The sequence below is a fragment of the Pipistrellus hanaki genome, assembly GCF_964339955.1.
Source record: "Pipistrellus hanaki genome assembly, chromosome: 2".
Lineage (NCBI taxonomy): Eukaryota > Metazoa > Chordata > Mammalia > Chiroptera > Vespertilionidae > Pipistrellus > Pipistrellus hanaki.
Genome location: NC_140504.1, coordinates 108,054,091 through 108,066,298, shown reverse-complemented (window position 1 = coordinate 108,066,298; position 12,208 = coordinate 108,054,091). Strand labels below are relative to the sequence as shown.

General features: G+C 44.3%; 1 protein-coding gene across 4 annotated transcripts in view; it reads right to left on the bottom strand.

Moving 5' to 3' along the window:
* Positions 1–12,208, bottom strand: part of SH3RF3 (SH3 domain containing ring finger 3) — a 217,958-nt gene that overhangs the window by 61,828 nt on the left and 143,922 nt on the right. For all 4 annotated transcript variants that reach the window (XM_084872444.1, XM_084872442.1, XM_084872441.1 and 1 more), the window contains exon 3: positions 639–734. In XM_084872444.1, coding sequence (XP_084728570.1) covers positions 639–734 — 96 coding nt within the window. The remainder of the gene's footprint in view (positions 1–638; positions 735–12,208) is intronic.

Below are 12,208 nucleotides of genomic sequence, written 5' to 3'. Positions count from 1 at the left end.
GCAAACACTCCTACACATACATGGTGGTGAGCAGGGGTCCAGAAGCCATGCATTCAAGATGCTCCCTCCTCAGCAGCGGCCCGTAACCAACTAGAAACCTTGTGCTTCATAGTAACAGAAAAGAGAGGAAATGAATGGGCCTCCAATTAGCTTCAAATAATCTTCACTTTAGGGACTTGCAGTTGGATGAACTTGCCCAATAATCCAGAGTCCCAAGAAGACTTTGCAAATAGCCTGGCAACATCTCTCTCAGCTCTGTATGATCTCTGGGGCTGGGGAGACAGGAGCAACAGCACTTAGGAGAGTCTCAGAAAAATGCGTGCCATGCACGGGTTTTCCATGAGCACTGGGAAAGGTCCACAGGGGAGTCCTCCTTTGTGCCCAGAGCGAGATGCTTCAAGCCAGGCCTGGGACAGACCACTCAAACCTGACCAAAGCAATTCTTATAACACTGACATGGTGAATAAAAACCTAATTGATCTTAGATTATGGTGGAGTAGCCTCTTTCTCTCTTAGAAAAGGGGGTTCCACAGTCATGTTTCACCTGGTCTGGTGAAATAAACAACACGGGGGGGGGGGGGGGGGGGGGGGCGGGCGGCGCGCGGAGAGGAAGCAAGCCTGAGAGAGCTTGGCCTTACCTCAACGTACAGGAGGGGGAAAATTCCAATCTTGTCTCCCAGCATTCCCTCTGCCCAGTTGTCATCCACTCTTCTGATCACAGTCAGGATTTCATCCTGGAATTGCCAGAGCCCACAATGTGTACAACCACATGGACATCCAACAACAAAAAAGAAAACAGATCTGTTAGCGCTGTTGAAGCCCAGAAAAGATTCTAAGCAATGATTCAAAGAATATTTAATATTCATTCTGAGATATGGCCTGTGAAAACAGTCACCTCTTACACTTTCATCCAGAACATCTCTCTTTTTTTTACATAGTGATTACAGCTGCAAAGATTCTCAATGTTTCCCATTTATAATATTCAGGAGCCCCTCTTTATCATTGGTTTTGCTTTCCACAGTTTCAGTTATTTATGGTCAACTGTGGTCTGAAAATACTAAATGGAAAATTTGATTTTTGACTTTTTAAAACATCAGGTGCCTATACTTGTTTTTAAGAATTTCTAGCCTGGCTGGCATGGCTTAAGCATCACGGGTTAAGCATCAACCTATGAACCAGGAGATCACAGTTAGATTCCTGGTCAGGGCACATGCTCAGGTTGCTGGCTCCATCCCAGGTATGGGGTGTGCAGGAGGCAGTCGATCAATGATTTTTCTCTCATCATTGATGTTTCCATCTCTTTCTCCTTCTCCCTTCCTCTCTGAAATCAATACAAATACAATAAAATAAGAAAAAGAATTTCTGGTACCAAGAATTAACCAAATCTATATTCATTGCTGCACTATTTATAATAGCCAAGATATTTAAGCCTCCCATGTGCCCATCAATAGACAAGTGGCTAAAAAAGTGGTGGTACATATATACAATGGAATATTACTCAACCATAAAAAAGAATGAGTTCTTACTATTTGCAACAGCATGAATTGACCTAGAGGGTATCATGCTAAGTGAAATAAGTCAGTTATGATTTCACTTATATGTGGAAACTAAAAAACAATATAAAAGAACAAACAAAACAGATTCAGAAAGCAGACTAACATTAATTGTTGCATGGGGAAGTAGAGGGAGTGCATTGGGTAAAAAAAGTGAAGCAATTAAGAACCCAAATTGGTAGATACAAAATAGTCATGGGTATATAAAGTACAGCATAAGAAATATAGTCAATAATCTATAATAATAAAAGCGCAACATTCTAATTAGAACAGATGTCTTAGGGATGTGCTTCCTTCTGGACAAAGCTGTGGCTAGTGGGGACCGAGGTAGAGGTGGCCACCAGTGGTAGCAGGGGCCTTGGACCTTGCACAAATTTCATGCATCGGGCCTCTAGTATTGTAATAATAATGTAATAATTATGTATGGTACAGATGGGTACTGAAAATATTGGGGAAAACCACTATGCTGTATACCTGAAACTAATACAAAATAATATGGAATGTAAAATATAATTGAAAAATAGGAAAAAGTACTCATATAACACCACAACAAAAGCAATGTCATTAAAGAAGGCCTGGGGAGGGGGAGGAAGTGGGGAATAGAGGTTAAAGAGGGGGGGGGGGTTGTAAAAAGGAACATTTGAAATACTTTAAACAATAAAGATAAATTTTTTAAAAAATGGGCAGAGGACCTGAATAGATACATTTCCAAGGAAGTCATAGTGATGGCCAACAAATAGCTGGGGGCAGGGGGTGGAGGGATGCTCAACATCACTAGAGAAATGCAAATCAATGCCACAATGAGACGCCACTTCACACATGTCAGAATGGCTATTTTCAATAAGACAAGAAATAAGTGTTGGTGAGGATGTGGAGAAAAAGGACTCCTTGTACACTGGTGGTGGGAATGTAAATTTGTACAGCTGCTAGGAAAAACAGTATGGAGATTTCTCAAAAAATTAAAAATAGAGCTACCATGTGACCTAGCAATTCTGCTTCTGGGTATCTACCCCAAAATTTTGAGAATACTTATTTGTAAAGATATATGTACCCTATGTTCATCGCAGCATTATTCACAATAGCTAAGACATAGAAACAACCCAGTGTCTTTTGATATATGACTGAATTAAGCAGTGGTACATATATACAATGGAATACTACTCAGCCATAAAAGATAAAATGTTGTCATTTGTGGCAACATGGGTGGATGGATCTTGAGAGTATTATGCTAAGTGAAGTAATTCAGATAGAAAAACACAAGATTCTTAATATTTCACTCATATGTGGGCTAGTAAATGAACTACAAAAACCCCTCATAGATGCAGACAACAGAATTATGGTAACCAAAGGAAAAGGGGGTAGGGCTTCGAAGGATGAAAGAGGCAAAAGGGGTTAAATACAAAGTGGCAGAAGGAGACAAGTACACAAGTACACAATAGAATATACAGATGTTGTGCTATTTTGTTATACAGCTAAAATTTATATAATGTTATTAACAAATGTTACCCCCAAGAAATTTAATTAAAAAAAAAAGAACCTGAAAGAATCAATGAAAAACTTCTGGTACTAATGAAAATTATAGCAAGGTTTCAGAATAGAAGATTAATATATAAAAGTTAAACACTTTTCTATATTCATGCATGCATTGGAGATACCATGGGTTCAGATCCAGAGCACTGCAAAAAAGTAAAAAAGCAAGGCAAGTGGAATTTGTCATTAAAATTACAATACTGTTTACATTAGCATCTGAAAATGAAATATTTAGGTATAAATCTAACAAAATAAATACAAATAGATAAATGAGAAAAACTACAAAACTCTGATAAATGAAATCAAAGAAGAACAAAATAGAGAGATTTATATTTTCATGGATTGAAATCTTTAATGTTGTCATAATATCAGTTTTTTTCAACTTCTACATTCAGTGCAATCCAAATCAAACTCTTAAGAAGTGATTTTGTGGAAATTAGCAAATTAATTATAAAGTTTATATGGAGAGGCAAAAGACCAGAATAGTCAACATAATATTGAAAGAGAAGAACAAGGATGACATTATTTGACTTCAAGACTAAAGCTACAGTATTAAAGACAGTGTGGTATTAGTGATAGAAGATAAAAATAGATCTAATAGAAATGCATCTAGAAATAGACCCACATAAATATAACCAACTGATTTTTGACAAAGGAGCAAGGAGCAAGGACAATATAATGGAGAAAAAACAACAAATGTTGTTGAAACAATTAGACATCCACAGGCAAATAAATAAATAAATAAATAAATAAATAATAATCTAGATCAAAACTTTACCATTCAGAAAAATTAAAGCAAAAAAATTAAAGCAAAATGGATCACAAACTAAATGTAAAACACAGAACTATAAAACCTTAGAAACTAGTGGAGAAGACCTCAGCCTTGGGTGTGGTGGTGACTTTTGGACACAACACCAAGAGTCGATCTATGAAAGAAAGAACTGATAAGCTGGACTTCATTAAAATTAATATTTTCGGCTCTGCAAAAGATACTGTCAAGGAAATAAAAAGACAAGCCACAGACTTACATAAATATTTGCAAAAGACATATCTGATAAAAAACCTGTCATTCAAAATACACAAAGAACTTTGAAAAGTCAATAATAAAAACTATAATCCAACTTCAAATGGATCCCTTATGATCCTAACAAGTACCTCACTAAAGAAGACATGTAGATGGCAAATAAGCACATGAGAAAAATGCTCTACATCATGTCATCAGGGAAATGCAAATTAAAACAATAAAATATGACTTAGACACCCATTAGAACAGCCAATAGCACCGAATGCTGTTGAGGATGTGTGAGGCCACAGGAGCTCTCAGCCATTACTGGTGGGGACAGAAAATGGTGCAGCAACTTTGGAAGATAGTTTGGTGGTTTCTTGTAACACTAAACATTCTCTGACATTAGTTTTCAACTTTGGATCCATGCCAAAAAGTGTGATTGCTGGGTAATTATATCCACAAAAAGCCTGCTCATGGTTATTTATATCAGTTTTATTTATGATCACTAAAATTTAGAAGCAATCAAAATTTCCTTCAGCAGGGCAGAAGATAAATACAATAAGATGTGGTAAATTCAGACAATAGAATATTATCTAGCTCTAAAAAGAAATGAGCTATCAAGCCATAAAAAGATATAATAGAAACTTAAATGCATATTATTAAGTGAAAGAAGGTGGTCTGAATATGATACATACTACATCTAATATATGACATTGTGGAAAAGGCAGAATAATGGAGACAGTAAAATGACCAAAGGTTTCAGGAGCTGGAGAGGGAGGGGAGAATCAGCGGAGCTCAGCAGTGACAGCGCTCTGTATGATACTGTAAAGCTGAGCACATGTTTTTATATATGAACCCACAGGATGCACAACACCAAGTGATGCTGCAAGTAAACCCTGGACCCTGGGTGACAGGATGTGTCACTGTAGCTTCATCAGTGTAACAGACGCACCTCTCTGATGGGGGTGCTGGTCATAGGAGGCTGTGCATGTGGGGGCAAGGAGGCACATGGGAATCTCTGTACCTTCTGCTCAATCCAGGCATGAATCTAAAACTGCTCTATAAATGAAATCTATTTAAAAACTCAACTAATAATACCGGAAAGTGATGAAAATGGACAACTAAAGATCCTACAATAGAGGTGTAGCTCATAAACATAATGTTGACAGAAAACAGAGTTGGACACAAAAATATGTTCTGCATGATTCATTTATTTGAAGTTCAAAAATAGACACAAGCCTTCTATGGTGTTAGAAATATGGGAGAAGAAGAGGGTGGAGGCATTGGGGCACTGGCACCCACATTGCTCTACTGGGTAGTGATTATAAGGATATATTCTTTCTAATAATCAAGGGGCATAATTTTGATTAGTGAACTTGTGAGTATATTATGTTATCTCTATATATAAAAGCCTAAGTGACTGTCTCAACCAAAACAACTGAATGGATGACTGAACAGGCTGTGTGGGGCTACCTGGCCGGTGGTATGGGGGGGCAGTTGGGGGTGACCAGGCCAGCAGGGAGAAGGGGGGGCTGTTAGGGGTGATCAGGCAGGCAGGCAGGTAAGCAGTTAGGAGCCAGTGGTCCCAGATTGTGAGAGGAATGTCCGACTGCCTGTGGGATCAACCTAAACCGGCAGTCAGACATCCCCCAAGGGATCCTGGATTGGAAAGGGTGTGGGCTGGTCTGAGGGGATCACCCCTCACCCCATGCACGAATTTAGTGCACCAGGCCTCTAGTATTTAGATAAAAGGTTTTTTTTTATTGTTTTTTATTTTCTAAAATAAAAGGTGGTAGTGTGGAAAAGACATAGCACACCTTGAATACTACATTGGTCCTAACACATCAAGAGGACATCATCACATTCTGAGAAAGATAGCCAATATGTGAACAATCTGAAATTAAGTCACAGAAGCAAGAGAAGTGGCATTGCCAAGCCTGAGAATGAGAAGGCTGGGGTGGGGCATAGCTAATGTCTATAAGCTGTGGCATCACTGCCACACGGAAAAGCTGGGCTCATTCTGGGTCACTCAGAGGGTGGAATTAACTCCCCCTTATGTGGGATTGGCACATAAAAGGGGAGCTGTCCAAAACTGAGTATGGTCTTAGGCCAGAGAATTTGTATCATTCCAAGTGCTGGCAGTTCCCACCTGTTCCTCGTTCGGTCAGCAATGCATGAGTGTCCCCTAAATGCCAGGCATGAGGAGGAAACCATTGCTCCCCAATGGCAGCTCAGCACTAGGTGGAAGAGGCTCAATCATAAACACATGGACATCACCCAATATAATGTAACTGTATTAAAATCCCATTATAACACAATAAATGGGGTTCAAAATCCACTCATGTCAAATGTGCTACCGTGAGGTTAGTGAAATGAGCAGGTGGAATCTGCATAGCCCGTCTACCTATCAGATGCAAACCCAATGTGGCCTCACCTTTGGTTTGGTGGCACTTGGTGGCAAGTGTCTGATCTGCACTAATACTGAAGGGGACATTCTGAGTCCCAGGCTGCTGGAACATCAGGACAGTGGCAGGATCCAGAATGCTCCTATTTACCTGGCAAACATTTTTTGAAGATATGGGGCAAGAAGATTACTGGGTGCAGGGAGCCAATCACCCTCTATACACACCAACTAGTAACCTACTTTGCCTAAGAGTTTTGAGGAAGATTTCCCACAGCTTTGCCTCTAATCCAAATGTATGCCATGGAGACAGCCTCCAACGAAGACCATCGAGGAGATTCACTGGGCAATGAGGAAATTCGCTGTCAGAGCTCCCAGCATGAAGTCGGTGTGTTCCAGAACGAGTAGCCACTTCTCCCACCACCAGTGCAGGACCAGGAAAATGATGACTGGTTTAATAGCTGGGTCACATCAGGTCTCAAAAACTTGGAGCCAGTGCTTTCAGGAGGTCAGGGAAGGGAAATGCCTGCTCTGCAGCTTCTGCTGCCCTTCTCAGACACTGAGTGGGCTGTCTGCAAGGCCCACCTTGGACTCCAGGGGTTCGGTGGCTGCTTCCAGGAGGATGGTGGCCCTGCAGCCACAATGCTGTGGGCCTGAGGCAGCCTCAGCACAAAGTCCTGTTGCCAAGAAACAAGAGGGATGTATAGGAAAACAGCACACGTTTGGCCTGCACAGGGCTGTGCTCTGTCACAGGTGAGTAAACTTTTCTAGAAAGAGCCAGATAATCAATATCTCAGGATTTGCATGCCATACTATCACCGTCACAGACTCAACTCTGCTGTTTTAGTGTGAAAGCAACCAGAGAGGACACATTACATGAAGGAACCTGACTGTGGGTCAATGAGACTTTATTGACAGAGCAGCAGTAGTTGGGCAGGTGTGGCCTGCAAGCTCTAGTTTAAAAAGCCTTGCTCGATGTAGAAGAGGAAATACCATTAAGCAGACAGCACAGACAATGCTGACAGTCAGGAGGGCCAGTATGGCAGCATTGAGGATTTTATGAATGAAGGTTGTTTGCAGAACATCATTTCACTCTCAAATGCAGGATTTGAGTCTTTTAAAGGTTCCATGTAAACTGTTCATTCTGTGCTGTGGGTTAGTAGACTTCCAAATGCTGTTTTCCCTGTTCCCTGAAATTTCCAAGTTTTGAAAACAAACCAAAAGCCACTGCTGTCTGGCTGGGGCTCTCCTTTGTCCACACGTGGCCTCAGGGTGGTCCCAATGACTGTACATCTGGGCCATGCACATAACACAGCTATTAAAAAGAACACGGCCTTTCTTCCCAAGGTCCCGAGGGAAATGCATCTCTGAGGACTCAGGCACCACAGTGGTCCCACCATGTGGGAGAGGCCTTGACACCGTGTTTGCCATTCATTCACCTAACTCTCCCAAAGTGTGTGCTTTTGTGTCCACCTAATCAATGGCCTGTGAAGGGCAGAAGCTGCAGAACACTGAGCCAGACCTTGCTGACCTGCGAGAGGTGGGTGCAGCGATCCTCATGGCAGCCCCTGATGCCATTAAAGTGGCTGGTGGAGCACACTGTCCTTCAATACCACATCTCGGCACATCTCGGTAAATGTCACAGCTCACGTGTCAAGGGCTCAGCCTGAAACCACAGTCAGTTCACTTGGAAGGAAGACCTTTAGCAGCTGAGAACCCCTCCCTTGCTCTGCCCACTAAGGGCTCTGACTGGCACCTACCCCGCACCTGGAACACAGTTCAGGGTTGACAAATGTTGTTAGAATGAATGTACAAGAAGGCTAGATGAGAACACACACTCTCCATAGATTAGTGAGGCCCTGGTCAGGCCGGGCAGACTTCACTGCCTGCTCAGCTTCACCGTCAAGTCCTATTGGGAGTCCTGGTGGCCTTCTCCATGCTGGGAAGGACACCCAGACAACTGCCATGCAAGGGCAAGCACCTTCTTGGGAGGAGTGGGAAAAAATGAGGAGTGTTTGTAAGGGGCTCCATCACATGGGGTCAGGGACACGCAGAAGGGCATGCGGACAGGTGGGAGTGACCAGGCCTGCAGAAGCAGCTGCAGATCCCTGGGGAGCCTGCAGTCTGGGCTGGAGAGAGAAGGGGCTTGGGAGGCACAGGCGCTGGGTCAGGCAGGGTTATATAGGGCAGCACAGACTTGGACTCTGGGGAAAAGAAGCCTCCAGTGGGGTCCTGAGAAGAGGTGGGCACCTTCCGACATAGGGTGGAAGGCTCTCAGGCTCCAGCTGCTGGGGGGGTATGGGCTGGGGTTACCCACCATGAGCCAGGGAGACAGTGGGGAGGAGGCCACACAGGGCGTGAGGCCTGCCCTGGAAGAAGAGCTCACATCTGGATGTGTTTGAAAATGTTTCCTGACCAAACTTCAAATCTATCCCAAGGTGGTCTACAAATCATTGTGGATCCCAGTGCAGTCTGACCCTCACCTTGATGTCCAAAGAAGGGGCTGGGCCAGGGTAGTCTTCAGCTGCCTCCCAGGCTGCCTCTGAACCCGTTCCTTGGGCCCCAGTGCCACTAAATTTGTCACCTTAGTAAAGGTGCCTCCTCCACACAGGCCAGTGGCCCTCAGTGGCTGAAGGGCTGCAGCCCCGCTGGAAGGAGGGATCTAGGATCTAAGAGCCAAGAAAGTGACAGAGGTTCTCAGGTGACTGCCTGAGCAGAGACAGAGCTGAGGCGGAAAAGGAGCAGGAATCGGACATTCCTGGGGCTCATTGGCCTTGATCTGTGGTCAGAGTCTCTAGCTCAGGGGTCCTCAAACTTTTTAAAGTGGGGGCCAGATCACGGTCCCTCAGAGAGCTGGAGGGCCAGACTATATGAACTACTAATTCCTACTGTAACACCTCGGCTGCGCTCACTGCCCAAAAAACCTGGTGGGCCGGATCAGACTCCTCTGCGGGCCGCATGTGGCCCGCGGGCCATAGTTTGAAGACCCCTGTGACTGTTCCCAGCGATAGAGTGGTCCCGATGCCCCTTAGGAAGAAGCAGAGATGACACAGTGGGCCTGGGGATGCCATTGGAGGGGACAGCAGCCTTGACAGGGGTTAATGGGATTCTCCAGCCCTGGGCAGTTCCCCTGAGATCAGACACAGGGAGGTAAGGCACAAGGGACCACCAGTCGTGTGTCCTAAGAAGGATGTTTGTTTTCTGTGAGAGTGCTGGGCTGACACAAGTGACATGTATCTGACAGAACTGCAGTTTTTCTGAAAAAGCAAGAAAGCAGAGGGGCAGAAAGCCAACATTTAGTAAGTGCCAATTTTGAGCTCAGTTCTAAATGCCTTTGCTCACTGAATCCTATTATTAACTCCATTTTACACTTAAAAGAGAAACTCAAAGATAAGGAAATATCCTAAGTCTCTGTATAGTAATAAAAAGTATCATGATCTGAACTTTTGTCTTCCTGATGCTAGAGCCCGAACTCTGTTGAGATTTGATTTTTACCTACATTTGTTCCCTGAATCATCTGGGATTAATGCTGGGATAACTCACAAAGGAGAGAATTCCCACACATCGAAAATGATGATTAAACATTCAGCAGTGTAAGAATATCATACAGAAGGAGTTATGGGGACACTAACAGGAGAAAACCTGGCAGGTTACACATTGTGGTGGTATTTTAAAGGGCTTCTGCCAACTCAAAACATCCTTCTGGTGCTGCGTGGAAGAGGGTGGCTGTCAGATGATTAGAAAGGAATTCTCCCCATGTGCATAGGTCCTGGGGTTTTGCACATGACAAGCATGACGGGAAGCCAAGGGAATAAGATTCAGGTCCCCATTGAAAGTTGGGTGTGAAAGTGATTCTGCGATGGGCCAGAGACTGCCTGAGGAGATCTCAAGGCCTTCACGAGTGAATTCATTAATGGCAGTCCCACGTCTTAACATGCAGCACAGCTTCCAGTGAGGTTGCGACAGTGCTCCCACGCACTGAAAGTTACATGATCAGGGCACAAAAGACATTTGCTGAGTCTTACAGTTGAGTGAAAATATGAAAACATGGAATAAGCTGCCACAAAAGGAATGGAACTCAAGGTCCCGGCTGGTATGCCAAGCCCTAAGCCCAGCTCTTTCCGCCTCCAGTGTAGGTATCAGTGTCCTGACTTGAAGAGGAGGAGCTGTGGCCCAGCACTGTTAAGTGTTTTCCTAAGGTCACTCCTGGGGTCTCTCCTGGGAATGTGTAGGGCAGCATACCTCATGGACTCAGTGAGGACGCCTGGCAAAGGTGCTGCCAGAGCCTGGGGACAGGGCACTTCTCTTTAGTCTTTGTTGCACATGTTCCTTTCAGGGGTGGAACTATTAAAAAGTTAGGAAATATGCCTTTTATAGCTGCTTTGTAAAAAGTAAGTATTCATTCTCTTCTTAAATGAAACAGAGTTTTAGCTTTAGAATGACTTTAATGAATACAATTTTAATAGGATTTTTCAAAATCCAACACCAAAGGTAAAAATCTTGCTTTGATCCACCTCCTTCATGCCTTTAAAACCCAATCAATCCGACCACTATGGTGTATTTTAAAGGCATTCTGAGCCCTCTGTGGATTTTAGAGACTCCCCTTTCCTTACCGACTCCACATGGGGCATATCCACACAAGATGCTGCCCAACAGCAACCCAGTTGGCTGCCCCAACAAAGCCAAAGTATGAAGACCCTTTGGTCACTGGAGGTGTGGCATCTACACAACCAGCATCCCAGGCCTGGTGGCCAGGAGCTGGCTCAGACACCCATAGAAGGAAAATAGCAGAAGGACAATGCCAGCAACAGGAGACAGAAACCGAGTGGGAGCCAAAGAGCCTGATGCGTTCATCATGCTCTCTGGATACTTTGTTTGGAGATGTTTGGAGGTGAGAGATGCAGACAGAGCAGGTATCCAGAAAGTGTGTGCTCCACCCTAGACAGGAGGTGTGAGTGGGTGTTAGCAAGAAGGTTATGTGAACATGGCACAATTCTGACTGAGGATCATGCCCAAGGGTCTCTAACTCTGCACATTTATCCCCAGGATTCAAGAAAACAAAGTCCTTCAAAACATCCTGAGATGTGTCCCTGCCCATCTGGCTTCCTGTAGAAACAGGAGACCCAAGATTCTCTCATGGCAGTTGCTCTGCCCCTCAACCACAAGTCAAATGCCACTTCTCTAAAAGGACTCCCCTGTAGGCCTGGTCCCCCACAACTACTCTTCACTGCAGGCCTGGGTCCCTCCCAACTGCCCTTCCCTGCATGCCTGGTCACCCCCAACTTCCCTCCTCTGCTGGCCTGGTCCCTCCCAACTACCCTCCCCTGCTGGCCATCTTATGGTGGCCATCTTGTGTCCACATGGGGGCAGGATCTTTGACCACATGGAGCAGCCATCTTGTGTTTTGGAGTGATGGTCAATCTGCATATTACTATTTTATTAGATAGGATAGAGGCCTGGTGCATGGGTGGGGGCCAGCTGGTTTTCCCTGAAGCATTTCCCAGATCAGGGTGGGGGTTCCCTTGGGGGGTGGGGCACACTGAGAGAGGGGCCTGTGGTGGTTTGCAGGCTGGCTATGCCCCCTGGTGACCCAAGTGGAGGCCCTGGTATCTGGGATTTGTTTATCTTCTATAATTGAGACTTTGTAGCCTGGAGCAGAGCCAAGTATTCTGCTTGCTCTGTGGCAGCAGCCATTTCTGTTGGGGTTATGTATCTTCT